Below are 25,187 nucleotides of genomic sequence, written 5' to 3'. Positions count from 1 at the left end.
ACACTAAATGTCCTGTTTGACACTGCCATGTCTTGAAATATTATGCTTTGGGACACTACACTAATTAAAATTCTGTTCTTTAGTCTGAGACTAGGAATGTAGCAGATTTGATTTACTCTAAACACTAAAAGCTGCAGTAATTACAGCCTCAGTTGTGTGTGAGCTACATACAAGCTCTGCCATCTTATTTTTCCCTGTGGGGTTGAGGGGAGATAGTCCAAAACTGTTATAAGCAGCGAGGCTGGTGATGTGCTGCTTCCCTGAGGTCTCACTGTTCATGAAGTGAAAAACATGCAGTAAACACAGAACTGTTCTATATTCCATTCACCTGATAATCCAGATATGCTTCTTTATTCTGAAGGAATATAAGGTGGTACTCCTGAGGCTCTATTGCTATTAACTTCAAAGTAGTTTCAAAAATTGAGTGTTTGATACCTCTGCATAGTCGTGCATTTTAAGGTAACTGGTTGTCAACAGATATATTGTATATAAGTACTAACTGGGCACCATGCTTGTACTATGATGGCTTATGCTTAGCATGACAGCCTGTTTGTTAAAATATTGTAGTAGAACTTTATATATGGAAAAAGTAGTTATTAGGTGCTAAGTTGAAACACTTTTTGGGTAAGAGTATTTAAATGTGACTTAAGTTCCTAAAACTTCTAATCACTTCTCATATACTAAATTTGCCTAATCTTTGCTCTTAACTTCTAAAGAACAGCTGCTTTTTAAAAGATACACAATAGGAGCCTCTGATCCCAGTGATAAATTTTTCTAGCTTATTCTCATTGTATTACACTTCTACAAGAAGTTTGTCTGGAGTGGGTGAGGTGGATTGTGGACCTATGTCAAAGTTTCTCAATAACTAAGAGTGGTGGGAGCTGTTGGTGGTTGACCCTGCACATGTGCATCCAATAAACAAGGTGATCAGCTGATAAACAGCAGTTTCCCTGTCTGGCTTGGAATGAAGTCCAACCATATGGTCTTGTGGAGTAGTGCTAGGCTCTCTAACTTGTCTTAATTGCCAACAAAAACTTGCATTTACTAGGTTAAATCATGTAGAGATACAGATGAATCGCTTTCAATAGTGGATCAAGGGCTTAGGATTCAGTCTGTAGACAGCCTTTATTTGGAAAGCTAAACATCAGTGTCTTAATGACTAGTATTGGGATACTGGAACACTTGATTTTGACTGATTATACCTGGTAAAACTGTCATTTGTTTCAGTGTTGAAGACCAGATGGAACAATCATCTCTCTACTTCTGGGACCTTCTAGAAGGAAGTGAGAAACCTGTGGTTGGAACAACATGTGAGTATCTCATCTACAGAAAAACTTAGATGTAAAATTTGTGTGCTGGTTAAATATTTTAAGAACAGTGAATATATGTGGAAGGTTACTACATTAAGCACTTTCAAATGCTTTGTAACGTAGTTATCCATGGATGAACTACTGTTTTTCCTAAGTACTAGGTGCAGATCAATAACAGTATGGCATGCTTTCTTTTCCAGGTAAAGACTTACTGTACCAATGTACTAGCACATTTGCGAGGAATAATGATGGAGTAATTCAAAAGCTGATGCATGTATACCTTACAGAACCAGCAGTGGGAAGCTTTTTGGATAGTAATGTGCAAACAGGTTAAGATGGGAACACTGTTCCCAGCCACAAAATGCTTAGAGTATACTGATGTGTATTACAAAGCTGCTTTGGTCCCAGGCTGAAGATCCCACAGCACTGAAGATCCTTTGCTGTAGGAATTCCAGCCTTAGACCTGTTGTCTGACTAATAGCATGCTAAGGAAAGGAGCTTGCTGTGATCTAACCAGGCAGAATGCAGTTTTTTTGACCTGTTGCAAGTGTCCTTACTTCTCAAATGCCAAAATCTGTGGGACTGTACGTATTCTTCTGTGTATGGCTTAGTTTCAAAAGCCCTAGTTGTAAGCCAACATGAACATATGTTGCTATTTAGAACTTGCTTGTGAGAAACAGTGCTTACTTGAGTGTCTTTCCTATTGCACATAGACCTTGCTTGTCCTGTTTACTCTGGTGTTGTAATGGCTGTGTGGCAGTAATCTTTCATTTGTCATTGACAATGTTGTTGAAATGGTTAGACCAGAGCACTAGTGTACCCTACCTAACTTCCACATACAGATAGCTGAACTAACAACAAAGTGTTAACACTTATCATAGTTCTGGACAAAGTGCAAGCTGGCCTTGTATTGCTACAGGCTGGTAACTTTAGCCTTATATCTGTTGACATGAATTCATAGTTGCCTAGTTATCTTGGACTTGTAATAAACTCTTGTAGTGTTTTGGCTATCATCTAAACTTCTATTTTGTCAGTATCTATATCCCATCCCTTTAGTGTCAGTCTTGCATCCTTTTGTGCACAAGCTACATTTTGGATAAAGCTGTTATGACTTCGCATTCATTGCCTTGGAAGGCACTTTATAGATATTAAGTTCTAGCTACTATTCTTGTTCCATACAGTTGTCACTGGAAGGAGTGATTTCTAACTGAATATTTTCCTGTTCTCAAGGCTGCCTTGTCTCTAGCTCCTCTGAAACAATTTCTAGTATCACTGCTACTTATGAGGTATTCACTCTCTAAGCTGCTGTCTCCTTTATGCAAAAAGGAGTAAGCTGGACAGTGCTTCTCAGGGTACACATGTTTGTCTTCAACCATGTCAGCTTTGACTTTCCAAAACTTCAGAGGATTAAGTTCAGTCTGGATCAGTCTCTTGCTTTCTCCCTCCCTGCTTGTTTTTGCAGTGAACTTTTTCTTCTGAGACTTGCCATTCTATCACTGGGAAGAGTGTCTTGTTAGGGCAGTTCTATAGTGACTTTGTTTAGCTTTACCTGTGCTGCAGTCTGTACAACAAGCTTTTAGTATCAGTGCTGGCTAGCTTACAGATGGTCTCCCACATGCTCAGAAAGGGGTTTATTTACCAAGTGCCTCAGTGTTTACCTTGTGTATACTTAAACACAAGCTGCAGGTCTTACCTCTGGATTGCAAAGATGTTCTTGGTTGTAATATAAAGCAGTTTAACAAGTACTTAAACATTTTATTCCTATAACTCAGTAAGATGTGTGAACTTGGAGAAATTGTAATCTGTATAAAAGAGAAAGGAGTCTTGATCTGTAATCTGAATACCCTATAATTTCAGATTTTCATATATTAGTCTCATGGATTTTTACTTTTCAGATAAACACATGAAGGACCTGTTATCCAAACTTCTAGACTCTGGCTACTTTGAAAGTATTCCAACTCCTCGCACCAGTATACCAGTAAAAGAATTGGAAGAAGAAGTAAATAGAAAATCTGAGAGAACAAGACAGATGTCAAAAGGAGAGTCTGTCAAAGAACCAGGTGGAGTATTACAGGGTTCAATTTCTGTATCATAACGTTGGGATAAGCTTGAACTGAGCATTGACTTAGCATAGCTTGATGAGCAATCTAATCCTGTGCTGTAACTTATAATGTAGTAACTAAGTAGGGCTTGCAGCCCTATTCTGGCTAATATTGTAGAAAAGTCTAATTCACAGTAACAGGATGTTTTTGCCTTCTGAGCAAGTCTCAATGTTCATGTGATGTGAGAATTACAACAACCAAATTATGGATACTACAAAATGCCTCTTGCTTAATGCTAAACTTCTGCAAATGTAAAACCAAATCAGAAAATCAAGGCTTGTCTGAAAATAGCATGTTGAATGACAAGCTGAGATTTCAGAATATATGGTTTAGTAATTGGCACTAGTATTTAAATAGTTAGACTTGCTACTGTTTGGTCTGCCTTTATGCATTTGATCAGTTGAAACAAATTAACATCCTTTCTCTAGAATCCATTATGGAGCTTATGAAGTCTGAAATACAGCCACAGGAGGTAAGATACTCCACCGCTAATTGCTTTCCCTTATATTGTGATCTAGCAGAAACATAACTGCACTTCTGCAGCCCCTTTTTTTTAAACTTAAAGGGAGCCTGAACAGCAACTTAAATGTTGCTTTAGGTAGGGAGTGTTAAAGACTCGGTTGCATTTTTCTTTCTAACCCCAAATTTATGGCTTCTGTGGGATATTTTGGGATAAGTGGGGCAGGATGACATGAAGCAGTGTAGCACTTTAATGCTCTGGCACTTTCCGGAATAAACCAAAGCATCAGCTGTTAGAGTGGAAACACACTGATCTTTTGTGTACTATGGGATAGAGAAAATACACATCTACTAAAGCTGTCTATAAAAGCTAAGCTTATTGCAGTAAGCTTGATACTGGTGGGGTTGAGAACGATGTAGTTATTGCTCTGCTTTCAGAAAAGTAGGTATCACAAGACATTATGCACTTAGGGGTGTGTAGACCTGTTTCAACAGCTCTTCAGACTCCTGATTTAAGTACTCGAGCTTCAACTGGCAATAGCCTAAAAACTATTAGACTTGGTTCAAAGGGTGGGGGAGGGGTGTCCTGTTGTAAGTGGAAGCGCTGGTTCTTAAAAGGCTGAATCCCAGTTTCCCAGGTATCCCACTAGAGGGTGTACTCTAGAACAAGTTTTTGTAACCTACTGGTAACAACACTTGTTACCTGACTCTAAAGCTCTTCTGGTGACTTGTCAGAAAAATCTCAGCCTGTGAGCCTTGTACATTTTTCACTTCATATATTTACTTCCTGTTTGACAAAGTGGTAACTTGGGAAAACTTCAGGACATCTTCAATGAACTCTTACTGACAGTAAACACAGCCTGGAGTTGAAGTCCAGTGGTACTAAATCTGAGAATCTAGTGAATTTTTAGTGTTTAAACTCCATTAAAAATGAGGGCTCTACTTGGTTGCTGGGCCAAAGATTCTGGGGGAGATGATGCTGCAATGCTTAGCAGTATGTCTACTAATACAGTACCACAGCACTTTAGATACATAGGAGGAGAGCTACCTTTTGTAAAAATAACAATTCAACTTGATATTGTTACTGCCTAGGAACATCCTTTAGGATAAGGGTAATAGATTCACTCAGCTCAAGTATGTTTCACATGTGCTGTTCAAGACTGATGCTTCTGTGGCATGCCAAGCAAAGCTAGCCTGCAGTGTTGTAGGATTAAAGCCATGACTGGCCACATATTTTCTATGGCTAGTGCTTAAGTTGTCTAGGCTCTGCCTTTAGTCAGAAATTTTCAGTAGCTGGCTGACCTAACTTAACTGACCTGAACTGTAGTAGCAAAATGTTTTCTTGGGAGCCATTAAGTTTCTCTGGTCTATATAGTTTCTCAACAGGCGTTATTTGCCTGAAGCAGAATACTCTGTCAAGAAGAAGCCAGAAGAGCCCAAATCTTGGGAAGCTGAGTGTGCTAGAAAGCAAGAACCTCCAAAGTCCTGGGAAATGCTTGTTGATATTGAAGAGCAGGAACAGAAGCAGAAACAAGAGACCTTAAAACCTTGGGAAGCTCGTGTTAGGCAGCAAGAACCAAAAAGACCAGATTCTCCAAAGCCTTGGGAAGCTCGTGTTAAAGAGGAACAGAAGCGTGAGTCTACAAAACCTTGGGAGGCCCGTGTTGAGGAGGAAGAACAGAAGAAGCAAGAAGCTGCAAAGGCCTGGGTAGGACGTGTCCGAGAGGAGCAGGAGTCCCCCAAACCTTGGGTAGCAAAGGTTAGGGAAGAGCAGGACCAGAAGAAACAGGAATTGCCTAAGCCATGGGTAGCAAAGGTTAGGGAAGAGCAGGAACAGAAAAAGCAGGAATCCCCAAAACCTTGGGTAACCAAAGTTAAGGAAGAACCACAGCAAAAGCAGGAATCTCCAAAACCTTGGGTAACCCAGACTAGGGAGCAACCAGAGCAAAAGAAGCCAGAGCCTGTGAAATCATGGGAAATGCCTGTTAGGGAAGAGCCAGAGCAAAAGAAGCAGGAGCCTGTGAAGGCTTGGGCTGCACATGTTAGGGAGGAGCCAGAACAAAAGAAGCAGGAGACTCGAGAGGCTTGGGAAAAAGCTGACAGGCAGCAGCAAGTGTCATCACAGCAGTTACAGAACCCTCCGAAGTCCTGGGGAGCTGCAAGTATTGGGCCAAAGGAGCAGATGGGGCCAAAGAAGTTTGATATGGAGCCCAAAGAAGTGAGTTGGCATATGTAGTATTACCTGTCATAAGCTTTTGACACTGGTGTATGGGACTAAAGCTACCTATTAGCAGAGGCTTTATAAGGTACATTTTGTAGGCCTGTATTTAGTCCTGTTTCATTCTTTCTTGGGGGAAATAATTCTGGCAGTTAAACTTTATATTTGAGTGGCAAGATGGTCTGCTCTGCTTTTTACATCAACACGGTATTGCTGTGTTTGAGCCTTGAATAACTGCTTTATGCATAAGACAGAAGAATTAACTTAATTCATCCCTAGCTATTGGTTGTGTCCACTGTTATCAGTACAAAGCAGGTATGACTCATCCAGGGATCAAATACTTTGTCTGTGGCTGCATGCAAATAGCACTTCAGTAATTTTTTAGGCTTTTGATTAAAATAGCTGCTGATTCAAGAGATCTAACATCTAGATGAAGCAATACCAACTATACAGGGGCTTAAATATGTATTTCCAGATGAATGCATAAACCATACTGCTGTCCTGGAGAGTCTAACAATAGCATAGCTTTTTCAGAAATGTGAAATGAAAGCTATTGCAGTGCTTACAGCTGAGCAGGCTGCTAGCCTCTGGTTACATTACCTTTTCTCACCTGTGCTTGAGTAGCAACTATTCTGATAACCGTAAAACTAGATAACTGAACTGTGCTTTGTCTACCATCTTATGTTAAGAGCAGTGACTTCAAGAAGAAAATGGGGGGAATTGAGCAATTCTTGTACACAATGTTGTCAGCACTGTCTCGTTTCTGCAAGAAAGCAGAAATCAATTCATTCCATATTACTTATAGCAAATGATTAAGCTTAAAACTTTCCAGTAAACTTGGCATAACTGAAAAATGGATGTTCTTGTGCCTAGAAGCGGGAGCGTAAACAGAAGGTAGAATACGAGACTAAAAGAGTATGTAACATGCAGCACTGGGTAACAGTGGGATTAAGGTGTTTCAGCTTGATCCATCTTTACACTCGAGCTGAGTAGAATCTTGTGTCCACTAGCGGTGGTGGTACAGGTATGAAATGTGGTTGCCTCACTAAGTAACTCTGAGCACAAGTAGGTGTTGTACACCCAACTCTGCATACTATCTGAACTATGGGAATAGTCTCAAGCACTTTAAAATGCTTTTGAATTTCTGGTGTCAGATTACTTTAAAGCTTAAATGCAAGGTGCTTCCTAACGAGATGGGGCTCTTATTTTTATATAGGATGGACAGATGGATGGCTTAAGTGGTGGACAAAACTTTGATGCAGTAAGGAAAAAGGAGGGTCTCCAGTCAGCTGGAGAAACTTGCAGACTGCCTAGGAGTCTTCATAGCAATGTGCAGGTGTGCATATCAGCAATATTAAATTAAATGTTGGAATGTGACGGTGGTGTAAGCTGACTGCTGGATTAAGTAAACAAAGCATATTTGTAAAGTGTTCAAACTTGGATTTACATAGACTGTAGTGAAATGGCTTTATTTTTGCTTGGTAGCTGTTGACAAATACAATTTTGATATTAGTATTGAGTAAGTAGAAAATAGTGTAGTGTCAATGTAACTAACATTATTTTTTACAAAAATTGGTTATGAATCTTTGACTTGAGGCACACATGAAGACCAACTAAAATCATGTTGAACTTTTTGGATAATGAAGTTTCTCTTGCCTTTGCCTCTTCCTTTTTCATATAAACAATCTTGTGCAATAGCTGCAACAATTTCACTCCCAAGGAGAATATGTAAGTGACTTTGTGCAGGGATCTAGGCATGGTAGATAAAAGGCCTATGTTGCTGCTGCCCTCTGGAGCTGAAATTAATCTTTCTTTACTCCCTGAAACAACTGTTAGAGCTTTGAGATCTTTTTAACAAACCACTAGGTTTTTAGATCTTAAAATATGCTTATTTAACTTCAGAAGTTGTGCCTATTGTAGAGTGAGCTGATGTGCAGGCCTGTTAAACTGTTGTTCTATGTAAATGTTTGCAACCTGTGGACCAGCAAACTTGGTTAGAGCTGAATTTGTGGCCTGCTATGTGAAAGTGAAAGTTTAGCTTGCTCTGTCATCCAGTGCCACTTAATTTTTATACCTGCTATGAGTAGAAAGTAAAAGTTAATTGTATATCTGCATGGCACAGCTGGAAATTACTGTTGTGATTACAGCTTAGGTAGCACCTTTCCAGCTTACTTATTACTCCACAGGTAACAAACCTAAAGAAGAATTGGGAGTCCTGTATCATAGAATGGAGCTTTACTAGTATGAGAGGTGGTTGAAATGTATGTTAGTGTTATGTGTAAGTAGACCTTTAGTCTGTAAAAATGAAAATCGAGCTTTAACAAGAGTTACCTATATATTGGTAGTCTGGCTAGTAAAATTCCAAAGTGGTCAGTGTACCTTTATGTTGACCTATTTGCAGTGGTTTAACAGGCCCTAAAACAAATTCTAGGTATTTCTGCTCCAGTTTGAGTTGGTTCTCTAGGCATATATCAAAACAGTTTCTGCTGAGTGCATAAATAGTGTTGAAGGTTAAATTTTAGAAACATATTGTTATGGCAAGTAAGGCCCTAAACTTACCAGGGCTGTGTAAAACTTCAACCTGAATGTTAGAGTTGAACTACTGATGTTAAGTGATCTCAGCATATGTTTGATGTGAGCTGGTCTAACAGGTTACTAAACTCAGAATCTGCTACCAGCTTGTAATGACTTCCAGAAACAGCATCTAACACTAGGCTAGAGAGAAAACTTGGTGTAAAACCATCTTAAGGATGTCAAGTACCTGCTGTTTTTTCAAAGCATCTCATTTTATAAAGGCATAAAACCTGAAATTACTTTAACTTCCTGATACTTTTTTTTATATATTCTGTATTGCACTTGAATATTCGAGTTTTGAATACCTTGAGTACCAGCAAAACAGCAAATCAGTGTGAGATAACTTCACTATAGCTGCTTCGGGCTGGTGTGTTTTAATATATGCAGGAACTAGAAAATAACTTCTATAGAGTGGAGAGTCTCAGTGTTTCAATCCTGGCTTAAAGCCATGTAACTCTCTATGCTTGGCTCTTCTGGTTGAAGTAAAGAATGTTACCAGCATAATGCACAGAGTATAGGCTGGGGAAGGCAATGAAGACTTTAACAAATTGTAAAAGTATACAGAAGATTGTATCATCTTTGTAACCACAAGTGAAACAGGGCAGTCTCTTTGGCTTCCATGCTCTTGAGGCTGGTTTTACTTGCCTGAGGTACAAGTCCAACTTATGTAGCTAGTGGACAATTTTAGTATCTTCAGATGCTACCAGACTTGACCTGTTTAGGTGACTTAAAGGTGAAAAGCTTGTTATCCATTTGCAAACATTCAGAACCCGTTTGCTAGTGTACTTGTGTCTTAGTAAACTGTAGTTAGGAGGAAGAGGGTAATAGAAGCATTAATCAGTTCAACCTGTAATGGATTTAACATAACAGCATGTGTTAAGATTAACCCTGCTTGTAAGTCAGGGATAATAGTGATGGACAGGAAGATTCAGATTCCTACTAATTAATCTACAACTTGCTGTGATTTAACTTTATTCAACTGTATCTTTTGTCCTGCTCTTAGATCCTTCATAGCTTCAGCTCCTGTTTGTTATTGGAAACTATACAGCAATATAAACTTGCATAGTCACTGTTAAAGGTAGTGCTTGTGCATCAGGAAATCTAAGATGGAGTAGCACAAAGGTGCACTCTTCCAGCTCTAGAATAAAGTAAAACTTCTCACAGCTCAACAAGTAGTTACTGTTTGGGCCACAAATATTGGATAGAAATGGAGTCTTCTAGAGTTAATGATGTACTGCATGTACATGGACTATGCGTTGTGAAGCTCACTAAATCCTGCAAGCTTCTTCCCTGTGCATGCTATTGGAGTTTTTGCAAATGCTAGTGATCAGTTTCCTGTGACTGTTGAAGAAATGCAAGAGGCTTCTTGGGCTTGTTGTCCTAAAACTGGATGAAGAGCTTTTTATCAATTTCTTCTGAATTTAGTGAGACAGATGTCATGATGCGTACCCTTCTGCCATATAGTCAAATTACTTCATACAAATACTCAACTATACTGCTGTATGGTGTATTGAAGTAGTAACCTCATTTCAGAAAAACAGATGTTTATACTGTAGGAAAGTAAAAGCTTTCACATGTTCTTGTGTCTCAACACTTGAGCCTGTTGAAATAATGCAAATACTTCGTCTTCAATTTGCTTTTCTCTAGCTCATAGATAAACGTAAGTGCAGCAAAGCTTTAGAGACCTGATAAAAATTATGGTTTTAAAATACTTAAAGGAAGCCTGTTTCTTCCCCAAGCTGCTTTCAAAGGATATGTTAGACTATCTAGACAGTCTTAATATTATTGTCACTATGTAAGTAACAGGACTTGTGCTATTCGAGGAGTTTACAATCATGATTTTCCTGACTCCTTAGGCTTGCCTATTTTGTGACAATATTTTTCTTTTTCAAAGTGAAGTGAGAACCAATTGTACGAACTGTTAAGGGACAATCTGAAACAGTCAAGGAGTTTTAATGCACCATAGAAGTCCTTATTTAGCTAAAAAGTTAGGCTCCCCCATGGGATCCTAGGTGTATTTTTCATGTCAAACTTTTTTGCAGGAGCTGGTGCATTAAGACTGTCTGGCTTATTAGTGAAAGCACCTTGGTCTAGTCCTGAATAACCTGCTTGCAACGTATCTCTTAAGTGCAGTTTCTTAAGAATGTCTGGAAATGCCATCCTAAAAAGATCTGTACTTCTTGGTGTGGGCTCTACTGGGAGGAAGTACACTTTAAACCTTCAGTTATGCAGCTTTGATTTAAGTTTGTTCTGGCCTTCAACTTAAATATGTGGGTTTCCTTAGATGGAGGTGCCTAATCTAGCATTAAATGCTGGCAATTTGCTGTTTTCTGTACGTTTGACTGAGAAATTAAGTGAATTAATTCTGTTGCTTAACTAGTTGTGGCAACAGTAAGCTGATGTTTTTTTAACAAAATGAAAGCTTGGTTCAGGAAATATCAATAACAGCACAGAATTCCTTGACCCATGGTATCTGACACTTCTAAGTTGCTTTGGAAGTTTATTGGATAAGGTAGCTTGTCTTGTTTCCAGTATTGGATTTAATATTTTTTTCCTTATTAGGTGCCTAAACTTGCACATCAGCCAGCTGCAGAATTTTGCTCTACTTCAACTCTTCCAAAAGATCCAGTATTGAGAAGGGAAAAACTTCAGGATCTGATGACTCAGATACAAGGGACTTACAACTTCATGCAAGTATGTTTTTCTCTGTAGCACAAAGCTTCAGTTCCTACTGGATTAGGGAAAGCAATATTAACAATGCATGTTTGCACTGAGTAAATTAATCTAGCTCTAATTAACAGCAAGTTGTCTCATGTATTTCCTTTGTATCTAGGGTTTAATTTTTTCTCCCAACCAATGACTTTTTTTTTTCAAAAGGAGTCCATTCTGGATTTTGATAAAGCTTCACCAAGTGCCATTGGTTCATCCCAACCGCCTTCAGTTACTCCTGCAAGTAGTCCTGTAGGTAGGTAATACTGTAAGTGTAACTTGTGTATAAGATCTTTGTAAATGCTAACAGGGTTTGCTTGGGCTGTAGATCAGTAGGCATTGTAAAGACAGCTTGTCTAATTATGAAGAATACCAATGTCTAATCTAAAAAAGGCAGCTCGAGCCTCTTCCCTGCTTTTTTGTTGCTGGAGGTGGTTTCAGTTAGTGTTACCTGCCTGGAAATGGAATGCTTGTATAATCATTGACTGGCATGTGCATATGAACCCAGCTGCAGAACTGACATGCTCTATCTGTGTAACAAACTTCTCTAGATGTGGTGTGGATATAGACACAAGGTGTGAATGAGCTCAGGATAAAGCAGTTTTCTAGCTACACTTAGAAAACTGGAACTTTCTGCAAAGGGCTGTACTAAGAAAATGTTTGGGTGGCTCTTGGGCTGTAAAACGCAATTAACCAGTTCTAAATATTTAATGTTTTAATCTGGAAAGTGGATATCTCTTGTGGTAGAATACTTTTATTCACTCAATACCTGTCTTCAACAAGGGAACTGAAGTCTGGCTTACTGATGCCAAGTCTAAATATTTGCAGTGCACACACTGAAAAGCATGCATCTTCTTATACCAAATGTTTCAAAAAGTAGAACTGCACACTGAAACTACATTTAGTGTTGGAATTTAAAAGTAAATGTTGCTTAACATTTTTTTTACAGCTTCAAAAGAACAGAAACTGCCAAGTCAGAGTGATTTTCTTCAACAGCCCCTTCAAGTAAGTTAGAACTGTCCTGAAGAGGCAGAGCTGTAGCCAAGGAGTGATACAGAGGTTATTTACTAGACTTTAATTGTTTTTCTTGTCAGTAGTTTTGTAACAGATTTCATATAACTTAGTAACTTGCAAGTCTAAGATCACTCAAATGCTGACAAAGTTGGCTGCTCTTCTGCTTGAAAAGTAGCAACAAATATTTGGAATTTTGTGAAGTAAAATGAATGTTGAAGACATGCTGACATAGTTTGAATATTTAATCCATAGATTCAACTCATACCTAAGCTGCATGCAGAAGAACATGCTGCTGCTTTCCTAGGTAGTGCATGTCTTCATATTTGAGATCCTCACGTATGGCAGAGGGACAGTATCTCAATCTTTAGCAGCCATGGTTAAGTGAACCTTAAATTCATTCACTGTGCTTGCATGTCTTGCCACTTTGGCTTGTAAATAGGTTTCCTTGCTGCTAACAAGAATTCCTAGGAAACTGGTCAAAGCACTTCACCTCCTGCCTTATTCTGAGGTTTACTTTGAAATGCCCCAGTGTGGGTTTCAGTGAAATGCAACATTTAAGGTAATCTTTCAAAACCTTACCTCTTTTCTTTGTGCAAGGCTGCTCCTTCATCCATGACATTGCATGGTTCAAATACTTCCCTAGCATCTGCTGATCAGGCTCTTTCTGGCTCTGAAACTGAAGACTTGGTGGCATCGCAGACACCGCAGGTAATATACCCTGGGATATCACTGCCATTCAGAGATCTGTCTTAACAGAAGGCTGTGGTGAGGCCCCTCCTGAATAACTATGCTTGAACAACATACAGGGGCAGAATGCCAAGTAACAATAGTATAGCTGACATTATGGAATACTTGAAGAAGGTTGGGAAAACTTTCCTAATAATGCATAATGCAAAGTGAACAGTCTGCCCCTTGAAATGGGAAGGCTGTGGGATGAAAAAAGTGTGGTGCACATTCTTGTGGGAACATATGAGCAGCATAAATATTTGCTTTGGTTACAGTGTAGAATACTCCTTCTAATGACAAAACAGTGGATGCATGAGTTGGGATGGATATTGTTATGAAATAGCAGACTTCTGTGTAAGCTGAAGACTGAGATGTGTTCTCTCAGGCATTAACTGAAGAAATACTGGGAATCTGACTTAGCGGTGTTCAGCCAAGACCTCAAACTTGCTTAACTGTAATTATGCGCAGTTAAATCTTCAACTAGCATTCAAATATTGGTTAGAGCTGAAAATAGTGTTTCTACTTATGCAGATCACTGTTTTAAAGATCTTTTGCTGAGTGTTGCTGTGTTTAGAAACACAGTTGGCTTTTTCCTCTTGAACTCTCTAATACAGTGTATATAGATTATAATGGAGAGATGTTCATGCTTTTAAAACATTTTTGTTGATGTACATGCTATCAGTATACTGTGTGCATAGCATTTACTCTATCCTTTAATGTACTATATAGTTGAATATAACAGTCCTGATCGGGATATTGTAGTCTTGCTGTCTCTTGAAGCAATAGTTTTGGCCTGGTTCTTGACACCTTCTCTTCACTTCTACAGTGTCATAAGACTTGTTGGGCTGACAAGGATTGACTTTTGCTATTTAATATGCATCCAGAAGATTTGTGCTGTGTTATAATGTAGAACATCTTATTTAGTAGTGTTCTGAGTTTTTTGCAAACTTATTGTTTGGAATTAGGGTTGCTTATGCCCAGCACACCTCCACTCCCTTAAGCCTGAAATGTGGTGTTTTGTCTTCTCCAGTGCAGTTTCTTGTGGAAAGCAGTAGATAAGCTTTGTTTGGTCTCAGCCCAACCAGGGAATACACAGTGACAGTGCACTCTCCTGGTATGCAAGTGCATGCCAGATCTGTCTGATCTGTCTGTGATGGTATACATAGTGAGAATGGGACTGGGTTTTAGCCCTAGGCTGTGTATCTAAGTATAAGCAACTCTTAAAGTTAGCATTACAAGTGTGAGTCAAAGATAGAATATGAAAAGCTTGCAAAAGCAAGCAAAAGTTTGGCTCTGAAGCTATGTTCAACAGAGTTTACCAGAAGCCTAATGTTAGAGATGTCTTTCTGTGTAATTTAATGAGACAGCTATGTGTCAGACTTCACTGTAAATAACTGCTTGAAGCAATCTACAGTTCACCTGACTTTGCAGGGCTAGCTGTACAACCTCTTGTGTAAGAAGGGTGATCCAAGTCTGAATCTAAAGCTAAGTACTTGAAGCTTTTGGTTGAGATTAATATTAGTATGTTTACTTTGGACTTAATGTTTATCGTGGTCTTTCAAGATCCACTTGTTTAAATTTATATACTGGTATGTCATAGCTCTAGCAGAACTTTGTGCTTCCTGCAATACTTCTTGTAATAGCAGGTGCATATATGGTTTCTTCTAGGCATCAGCATCACTTTCTCAAGAGACTGAGAAATTTACATCTCAGCCACTGTATCAGACAAGTTCACGTATTTCTGAGCCACTGATACCCAAAAAGATTGAAATTGCCCAGGTGAGCTATAATGAATACAGTTGAGGATAAATATTGATTGCTTAAATGTCTAAAGCCTTACATTCCTTTTGACTTCTGATTCCTATAAATATTGGTATTCTAAATTAACACTTCGTTTTTTGCCATCTGCACAGATGAGACTTAATGCTGGTTAATACTTTGTCTGGACAGCTCAGCTTTGTTTCTAATCTGAAACATGATTGACTAAGTTGAGAGGGGAAAAAATCAAACCCCTAAACTTCCTGAGTTCCTTTAGAAAGGAGAAGTCAATTTTAATATCAGCCAGACAATAATCTTCCAATAAATAGGACAGCAGGCATTATCAGTTTCCTTAGTGGTAGAAAAATACCTTATGTCCCGTTATTGTGAAATTATTACAATGAGTGGTATGTATAGTAGCTCATAGGCACACTTCTCTGAATCAGCAGAGATTGCAATAGAAGTACTGTTTGCTGAGGATGCACAGCAAAATTTTAAATTGTAAGCAAAAGCTATTTTGTAGCTCTACTGTGTCCAAATGTCATCCTGTAGAAACTGCTGACTTCTGTCAGTCTAGGCTTTAGAACATATTAACTGCTTCTGTTACTGCCTGATAACTATCAAGTGACCTTTCATTACACTTATTCTTGCCTCAGGCAACTATTCCCCTCCCAAGTGAGCCACAGTCACCGTTGCCTACTTCAAGCACCTCCATATCACCAGTGCCACCAGCGCAAAGCTTTCAGTCTCCTCCAGCAAGTAGCAGTTCTGTCACAATAACAGCAGCTCCCTTTCAGGCTATGCAGACTGTAAGTATGCAACTTGAGGCCACAGAAGAATAATTGATGGTAATGCTAATAACTTGGTCCTAATACTGGGTAGCTGGCTTCTCTTAATATAGTACAGAACATGATAGATCATTATGATGTTTTAATGCTAAAAAAACCTAGTTTAGTAAGTTAGAACCCTGCTTCTCCAGTGCTGTCAGAACTTAAAACAGATCATCTAGGAACAGAGGTCCTGGTTTTGCTCTGTATAATCCCAAAACCTAATACTGGGATATCTTAGTAGCCTCAAGGAACTAAAAAGGGAGAAGTGAGACCTGAAATAAGCAGACTTATAGCTGTGCCCCAGAGTAAAGTTCATTATGCTTAAACTGTTCTTAAGCATAAATTTCAAATAGACTGCAGAGGAGAGAGGGAATTCTGAAGTATATAGCTGTTAGGACTAAAAGCTTTAAAAAGTAGCAAGATCAGTTCAGGCTTTAGAAAGAGTTTGCTTTAGTGGTGTAAAACTAAACTCCACTGGAATAATGGAAAATGTGTCCTTGATAGGTTATTAAGCTACACCAGTCTATCTTGTTAACAAGTACTCAATATAGATATCGAGGGAATAGTCCACACAGACTGAGTGGCATTTCTTGCAAATAGATACTATTTTTTTTCAGGCTGTACATCATTACTAATGTTCTCTAACATTACTACCATTGCTGCTGTCTAGTAATCTGCAGTGCAAGTTTAGACTGACTTGGAGGATGGATCTCCATTTAGTTGTTAATATTCCCTTCCTTGTACTTAGTCAGACTACTCTTCTGATGTCTTCTGAAGGTGTTAGAAACATTCATTTAATATTCTTGCTTAAAAGTGGTGATTGAGATTCTCCAAAAGCATTCTATTTCAACAAATGTAGCAGTGCAGTTCCACAACTTGCTTGGACAATCTGAATCTTGCAGTATTGAGATGTATATAGTAGGATTTTGTGGAAGAAGGTAGCTAACAGCCTTTCAGAGCACAGGAATTAAGAACTAAAATACCTATGACATCCTGATGTGGTCTGTAGTAAATTACTACATGACTCTTCTTGGTTTTTTGTATTTGTAGAACAGTCCTCAAAGGTATAGAATTTTAATATACATTTTAAATAATGCAAGTGGTGGCAGGGAGGCTGTTCTTTCTAAGCCAGATCTATTTAAATTTTGCCAAGTGGCTAGGTGGTGACTTCTCATGAAAGTGGAGAAATAGCAGCATGCTATCTATTATCAAGGAATCCACAGTCTTTTTGGGGACCCAGTCTATAAGAAGCATCTGTCATGATATAAATATGGAGTCTTGGTTTCAGTCATTCTGATTATATCTGAATGTAGTGTCCAGAGTGCTTTTGATCATAACAGTACCACCGAAAGCTCACTTGAATGAATGCTGTGGTGTTTCCAGGCATATTAAATGTTCAAGATTTTTCTTGGGATTTGTGGGTCAAACTGGCAGACAGTCACTAAATTGCTAGGATGTTAATTCCTCTTGTGGTAGCAGTCTAACTTTGTAGTGCAGGGTTTTCTTTCTACATTGCTTAGATTCTCATTGCTGCCAAGCAGACGCAGCCACTGGGTTTCAGTAGGTAGCCAGAAGTCAGATGGTTCCTTGCCAAATAGCGGTAGTACAGTGACAGTAATGGAAGCATCTGCTTACGTGTCCTCAGATGTCTGAACATCCTATTGCTGCCTTTGTGCTTATGAAAGTTTAAAGGCAGATCCCGCCTGTAGCCCTAGTCCTTGGAATTCTGCCTGTAACACTTGCTGTAGGAAAAAGTAGACCACTTGCTACAAATACTCCAGGATTTGGGTATTGATAGCCTGACTGCACAGCATCCTTAAATTTCTTTTAGGAAGAGGATTGCTTTAGATGACTTGGATTACTTCATCTGGTAAAATGAAAGACAGAATTTGTGTTTTATAAGGGGTCAAAATTTATACTTGACACCTCAGTATCACAAGGGGTTTCTCTCTCTTAGAGGCAGCACTTGGTTTCTTGACCCTGGAAAAAGTGTTCATTTCCCATTTTAATTATAGAGGCTTCTACAACTGGCAAGAATTGTCATGCTATGAAGCTGTCCCTTGCAAGTACCTGTATTTTTGTCCTGGTCTGTCTTCAAACAGTTCATAGTCTTGGAAAATGGTCAGATACACCTCTGGACTCAGTATCAGTACTGCTGACAGGTCTTTATGTGAAATTTAGATCCTTTTTACTGAAACCAGACTTTTTTCTCCCTGTTTGATCTTGATACTAGTTGTCACTTCTAACAGCATCAGTTCTGGTAACTTTGGATTATTGGCTCTAAAGCAATAATAACTGGAGTGACTGAACTCTGGTTAGATTTAACTAACAGTAATATCTGTGTACCACCGTACTGCTCAGGCTATAATGTTAAACTTTGAATTACAAGTTGCTAGGTTACATATTTCCTCCGAGGGAACCTAAAATGAGTAGGAAGTTAAGGCTCAATTTACCAAAGGGGTGAAAGCTGTCTAATAGGGTATTTGAGTGGATTGTAGTGTTGCATCGGGTTCCAAGATGTGTAAAGACCCAAATTCTTCCCATATCTCATCTCGGTATAGGCTGTCACAGCCATAGGTTAAAAGCTGTAGGACAGGTAGTCGGTGAATTCAAGAATGGATTTCCCATAGAAGAAAAATAGCTTATGGCATGGCAGCTGTTCCATTGATCAAATTCAGTAGCTGTATCAAGCTATGTTTCTTGGGTAGTAGCTACATAAACAGTATTAAGCTCTTTTACTAAGAGGGAAAAGGATGAAGTACAGTGTTCTTGATTATTTCTAAGAAATAGTTGATGTTCTGAAACTGATCTGGGTGTATGGATTTAAACCACAGTGTAGTAGGGTGGTGGCATTAGGCAGGGTTTAGCTGGTAGTGTTAAGCATTTGTCTTTAAACATGTTGTAGGTATTTAAAGTGAATGCACCACTGCCGCCACGTAAAGACCAGGAAATTAAAGAGGATTCTTCATATTCGGCAGGATATAACCAGAGTTTCTCTACAGCAAGTACACAGACTCCTCCTCAATGCCAGCTGCAGTCTTCTCATGTTGCAGAACAAACAACTCTTTCACAAGAATCTCTCTCTTCAGGTGAGAACTGTACTTGCATCTGTATGTCAAGTGGTCTTTAAAGATCTTCAGATTATAGTAGTATTTTAATTCCCCAATGTGTGCTGTGAGTTGTAACTCAGTGAAATTCTTGAACACTTATGTAGCACCTGCTAACTTTAGGGTTACATCAGCTCTTAATCAAGTTGACCGTATGGTAGGTAAACTTAATTTCATAACTGCTAGCAGGATGAAAGGCTGCTTCAAACTAGTTTCTATACTACTTCCATGGATGTGCCTGAATTTCCCAGCAGGTGGGAAATTCAGTCAGACAACTGTTTGCTTTGAATTGAAGCAACAATGAAATACTTATTTAGAACCATTAACTTGGTCTCTGGTAATAGTAGTGCTAGGAGTTGCTGAGTGCTAAATAAAGTTGGAATAAGCTTTCAGTCTTACCTGTGGAACACTAAACTTCTGTTAACTGTGGTCTTGAGCTCATTTAGTCAATGTGAAACTGACCTGCTTGACATTCTGATACTGTGCCAGGTAAATTTATAAAGTCAATGCTAAACTTGAAACGAAGCTAGCCCCTAAACATGCCCGAAGCAGGTTCCGGGATGAAAGGAAGCTCAAAACTAGGGATCTGGATTTAAAAGACTATCTAACCAAGTGACTCAAGGTCATTTAAAACTAGTTTTCTGCCAGAGAAATCTTTATGGGTATTATACTAGAAATAGACATATTGTGTGAAGTCAGTGAGACATAAAAGATTAAGAGCTCCAGAGAATGAGTATACTTACATGCAGTCAGGAAAGCATTTGTAGCTTGAATGCTCCTTGTCATCACTGAGACTACAGGTGATCAACCTTCAACACAGTTTTTTGATGGAACATCATGATTTATTGATTAACCTTGTGCAGTTTTAAGCTTTTTGGATTGATGGAGTAATACAAAGTATGGGCCAGTGGAAGCACACTCATGGCTGCAAAGTCTGTATTTAATACTACTATGCAATCAAGTGGCGTGTGAAAAGCATTCTTGAATACCTGTTACTTGGGGTTGAACTGCCTGATAACACGTGGTAGGGTCTGAAGAGACTGAACCCAAGTATCTAGCTTTCCATAGTTGTCTCATTGCTATCTAGATAAGATTGTGTTAACATTTTGAAGGATGTCGACTCTGAGGTGACCTAGTTTATCAGTGTATTGGAACTGCTGGTTCCAAGTGAAAAGTCTTAAGCAGGTGTTAACTCAAATTTATTCTAGCTTTGTTTTCTTGATGCTGCTACCAAGCTTGTTCTGACCTGTGCAACTGAATCTTGCTGGATGCATCAGAGGCTTACAATGACAACCTGGGCTGTCTACAGTATACTTTGTTCTATAGAGTGCAATACTTGTTAAAGGGGAGGATCCTCACTTATTTGAAGTAATGAAGGGGCAGAAGAACAGGATATTCGGAGCAGTTTAATCAGTCTCTGAACCTCCTAATGCTGCCATTGCTTCTAGTGCTTCTAGGTGTGGTAGCTTACTACAGTTAAAAGCTTTGAATTCATCTGTGTCTTCTGTTTTAAGCAGTGAATTACCAACCTGATGGAGCTGTTCCTGTTAGCAATGGTAGCCTTGCCTTTTATCCAGCACAGACTAATGTTATTCCCAGACCCCCTCAGCCTTACCTTAACAGTCGTGGGTCTGTCAGAGGATCTGCTAGAGGTGGAAGGTCACTGGCTAACTCGTATCGCTCCCCTGGTGGGTACAAAGGTATGTCTGTATCTATTAACACCTTAAAAACTCTTGTGTATTTTCTCTTCAGGTGTCACTTGCAGTATTTGCCCAACCCAAGATACTCTTCTTAACACTGCTGTCTTTAATATTACCAGCAGAAACTGGGATGGGGGAGAGGTTTCCAGTAGTGGAGAGCCCTTCTGGATTAATAACAAACTTAAGAGGAGGATTGTTTAGTCTCTGCAAATCAGTTGCTATTCTGCTGCTAGCTGAAGTATTACAGAAAGCTTAAGCTGACTTTAAGCAGATACTAACTTGAAGTTCTTGGTAGCTGTGGCCTATTCCACTTTGAAGTGGAAGGGCATTTTCTGTGATACTTGTTTCAGTTACTGGGCTGAAAATGCTCCATACCTTGTAGGAGCATGTACCAGCCAATGAATTGTATGGGTCTAACTTAACAGCAGTTAAGGGTCTGGTAGTATCTGGTTCTAAACTGCTTGCAGCTGCTCTTTGGTAGTTAGTCCAATACCTAAAGAGGATAAATATTATAGTAGCACCTAAATGTGTAACAATAATAGCTAAGCATCTGTAATAGCAGAAGAAAGTATTTCTTAACTTTATGTTAACTTGCTAGATCCAGAGATAAGATTTTTCTCAGCTGTTCTGTGCAGTCCCATTAGTATCAAACAGGCAGCTCTTAAGGTCTCATGTTAATACTTATACACATGTAGTTTTGATACATCCACAGTGGGTAGTTCCGAGTAGCTAATGAAATGCATTCTTTATGGGAGTACTGAGACTGCTTCAAATTCTGAACTAAAGAATGGATGTGTAATTGCATAACTTAATAAACATGGTAATTGCCAAAAGGGAGCTCTAATTGCATTCTGGACTTGTACTGTAAACCAAACAATGATACTGAATAATCAATCTTACTTGAACAGGTTTTGATGCTTACAGAGGTTCACCTTCAATAAGTAATGGCAACTATGGCCAGCTGCAGTTCCCTGGTAGAGATTATGCTGGAATGCCATATTCTCAGAGGGTGAGTATTGACTTTGTTTCCAGTAGCCTTTTGAGCACTATACAGGAGCTAGGTCTCCAATACTGTAGCTTTTCATTAGCTTAACAGGTGAACTATTCCCAGCAAGCTAGAGGTTAGTTTTTTTCCTACACAAAACCCTTTTTTTGGAACAGTAGATGGCAGTTGAAATGGGAAATCCATTCAGACAAGAGTTCAGAGGTCAAAATCTCTGACAGATTGAGTTTTAGTCTGAAGAGAATCTCTGAAATGCAAGCAGATAACAAATAAGGTGTGTTATAATAAGTCTATTTTAATTCGGATTTTAAAGTCAGCACTCAGTGCCTCTGTAGCATAATGAACTCCTAAATGGGACTGAATAGGTGCTTAGGCAAAATAAGTAAAATCCAAAAAACGTGTAAGAAAGCAAAGGATCCTGGTGGGAGGAGGGTCTTCAGCTTTTACATGAGATATATTCTTCTGTACAGACTTTGAACAGACCTGAGGCTTAAGGTATTACTCAAACTGAACTGAGCATATAGTTCAGAAGCTTAATTTACAGAACCAGCATCAAAATAGGTCTTTACTTTGCAATAGCTTGTATGAAATTAAATTTAAGGTAAATAAGGCTGTTTATCTACATCTTATTTCTGAACTCCATTGTCTAGAATAGAGCTTGAATTGTGCAAATGAAAAGTACTGTATTAGGCCCAACTGTTTTCAGATTTGCTTAGCAATCTTCCCAATACTTCTGTTCTTGTCTAGGATGTTAATTACCAGCAGTGCTATAAAAGAGGTGGGATAACTAGTGGTCCTCGAGCAAATTCAAGAGGTAAGACTAACATCATGTTCCCAGTGGTACGTATACGTGCTTGGGTGTAGCAGATGGAGTGTTACTGTGAATAGCAAGAAAAAGTGTACTACTACTGATCAAATGGATCAAGCTTGGTATAAATTAACCAAGCTAGGTGGAAGCTTAAGTACTGTTCTTAATATTGCATAGCAGATTTAACTTCACTATTCTCAGTTTGGTGCCTTCACATGTCAAAGTTCTGACACGGTGGTACCTCACCAGACTTTCTTCACAAATACACTGACTAGTAACACATGCACAGAATGGTTCCAATGCTTTTTCTGGCTTCTTCTGTTAATTGCACAGTCCCCCCTGATTCTAGATAAGTTATCAGATCCCAGAAACCTTGGAAGATAACTTTTTATGAAAAATAGTTTGGGAATATAGCTTTTACTATGTACTTCCATGCTGGAGTACAAAACTGAAAGAAATGTGTAAGACTAGCTGTCTGAATCCAAGCATGAATAGCATGTCTTTTGAAAAGTTGTAAAAACAGGATGATTTAATCCTACTGTATGTGCTGGAAAAAGCTGGATTTAGTATTGTAAGTGAAAAGTGACACGAACAGTAGCTGTAGATTGCTGCTTTGAAGAATAAAGGGAAATGATGGCATACCATGGAAACTGTTTTAGGATAAAGCAGGTGTCCTCAGTCTGAGGGAGGACTCATAGAATGTACTTCAGAAAGAGAACTGAAAGACAAGATTGTGGTGAATTAACAGCTGGCAGAAGTACCCATATTGATGTTAAGATACCACAGCAACTTTAGTTTTATTGGGTATCTTAAAGTGTTTCTTTCCTGTGGAAGTAACGAAGGTTTGCCACTTGAGTGTGACTGCTTTGTGTTTCTCAGACCTATTAATGTTTTCATTCTAGACCCTTTTAATGTACACTTTTAAAAAGAGAAACAGCTTCATTTTGGGCAGGGGGGTGCAGAAAGCTTTAAAAGCAATTCTGGTTCTTGAGACTGAAAATATTCTAGCATCATAATCTGATACTATGTAACTCCAGAAGAACAGTATTGATGTTACTTGAAGTGCAAGTTCAGATCTTGAAGGTGACTAAATGACTACTTCATGCTGATACGTGGCAAATAATAAAGCTAAACCTATTGCAAGCTACTACCCTCTCCTACTTATTGGTATGAAAAGTAATTGTTTGTAGTTAATGATGGCCTGTTTTGCTGAATGCAAGTGTGAATATAAACCAGCTTCAAAGTTCTGTTCTCGCTGGCACCCTCTGACAACTTGCTGTAGCTGAAAGACAAATCTGTTGCAGAGCCTATACACTTGCAGGCATAATATTATCCTTCTGTTATAGTACTCATTAATATCATTTCTAATGATCTTTAACAGCAGGGTGGAGTGATTCCTCTCAGGTGAGCAGTCCAGAACGAGACAATGAAACCTTTAACAGTGGGGACTCTGGGCAGGGAGACTCCCGCAGCATCACCCCTGTTGATATGCCAGTGACAAGCCAAGCTGCCACCATACTACCAGTGCACGTCTACCCCCTTCCGCAGCAGATGAGAGTTGCCTTCTCTGCTGCCAGAACATCTAACTTGGCCCCTGGAACTCTAGACCAGCCAATTGTGTTTGATCTGTTGCTGAACAACCTTGGAGAAACTTTTGATATCCAGCTTGGTAGGTTCAACTGTCCAGTGAATGGTACATATGTCTTCATCTTCCACATGCTGAAACTGGCTGTAAATGTTCCCCTGTATGTGAATCTTATGAAGAATGAAGAGGTCCTAGTGTCAGCATATGCAAATGATGGGGCTCCTGATCATGAAACGGCTAGTAATCATGCAGTCCTGCAGCTGTTCCAGGGAGATCAGATCTGGTTGCGTCTGCATCGAGGAGCCATCTATGGAAGTAGCTGGAAATACTCCACCTTTTCGGGATACCTCCTTTATCAGGACTAAAATCCAGTGCGATGTTTACAGAAGAGCTGCTCCGAACACCTTGGTGGAGGGGGGTGGGACTAGCTTTGCACTTACTACTGACTTTATAGAAGATATGTGGTTCCATTATTGGGGGAAATGATGGTCCTGTTATGCAAGGTGAAATCATGGAGTTGGGGTACTGAATCAGCACTAATTTGGCACTTTAATCAGTTGTGATGTAGCCTTGCTAGTAAAGCTGTGAATGTATATTGTTTGCACTTACCCTAAACTGTATTAATGTCCAGCTTACTACACTATTGATTGCCTCAAGTATGGGCTATTCACAATGCCTTGTTGTGCCTCAATAAAACAAGTTAATATGCATTTTAGTATTAATCTTGCCAGTGGTCTTTATTTTAAAAATAAATCAGCCAGAGCTTATTCCTGGTGTGGGGTGTACATGCTTATTACATAGAACTGTTATTCAAGTTTCAATAATTCAATGTAAACTATATAGTTCAAATGAGTTTTCTTGGTGGTTGCCATTTTCTAGTGTTCCCTTGATCAAAATGAATCTAACACTTCGTTACCTGCTTCCTTTTTAACTGAACAAGAAATTAGAAGCTAAATGCTACATATTTCTTTAAGACTGCTTACTTTAAATGCATATCCTGTCAAGATATAGCTTAGTCACATCACCTGTCCTTCAGTAGTGATGTAGTTGAAACTCTTAAACCTCAAAACGGTCACTGGAGGGCTGGCTCCCATTGTTACCCAGCTGCAGTGTATTTTGAAGTTAAAACTGATGCTTGTGAAGCACAGATGTGTATGGCTTCCCTTCCCTGTGGGACTTGCATCATATTGTAATGCATGTTATCTCCTTTCAGGGAGCTGCTGAGGAACTTGGTATTTGTAGTTGAAGCCTGCTGCTTGCATTTTAAATCAAACCTGAATGCAA

The 25,187-nt window shown here is 39.0% G+C and overlaps 1 protein-coding gene across 4 annotated transcripts in view; it reads left to right on the top strand.

Annotated features, from left to right (window-relative positions):
- CAPRIN2 (caprin family member 2) overlaps positions 1–24,613 on the top strand; it is a 34,690-nt gene extending 10,077 nt beyond the window's left edge. Inside the window, exons 6-21 of one of the 4 annotated variants that reach the window (XM_080391156.1) lie at positions 1,228–1,310; positions 3,206–3,370; positions 3,841–3,884; positions 5,247–6,089; positions 7,306–7,425; positions 11,226–11,357; positions 11,541–11,628; positions 12,322–12,377; positions 12,984–13,094; positions 14,781–14,891; positions 15,527–15,679; positions 18,606–18,789; positions 20,322–20,507; positions 21,416–21,516; positions 22,258–22,324; positions 23,700–24,613. In XM_080391156.1, coding sequence (XP_080247282.1) covers positions 1,228–1,310; positions 3,206–3,370; positions 3,841–3,884; positions 5,247–6,089; positions 7,306–7,425; positions 11,226–11,357; positions 11,541–11,628; positions 12,322–12,377; positions 12,984–13,094; positions 14,781–14,891; positions 15,527–15,679; positions 18,606–18,789; positions 20,322–20,507; positions 21,416–21,516; positions 22,258–22,324; positions 23,700–24,268 — 3,013 coding nt within the window. In that variant the 3' untranslated portion in view covers positions 24,269–24,613. The remainder of the gene's footprint in view (positions 1–1,227; positions 1,311–3,205; positions 3,371–3,840; positions 3,885–5,246; positions 6,090–7,305; positions 7,426–11,225; positions 11,358–11,540; positions 11,629–12,321; positions 12,378–12,983; positions 13,095–14,780; positions 14,892–15,526; positions 15,680–18,605; positions 18,790–20,321; positions 20,508–21,415; positions 21,517–22,257; positions 22,325–23,699) is intronic. The other 3 variants (XM_080391157.1, XM_080391158.1, XM_080391159.1) reach the window with 3 other exon arrangements.
- Positions 24,614–25,187: the final 574 nt, after the last annotated feature.

This window comes from Falco punctatus (genome assembly GCF_963210335.1).
Source record: "Falco punctatus genome assembly, chromosome: 6".
Classification (NCBI taxonomy): Eukaryota; Metazoa; Chordata; class Aves; order Falconiformes; family Falconidae; genus Falco; species Falco punctatus.
This window is presented reverse-complemented; position numbering and strand designations above follow the sequence as displayed.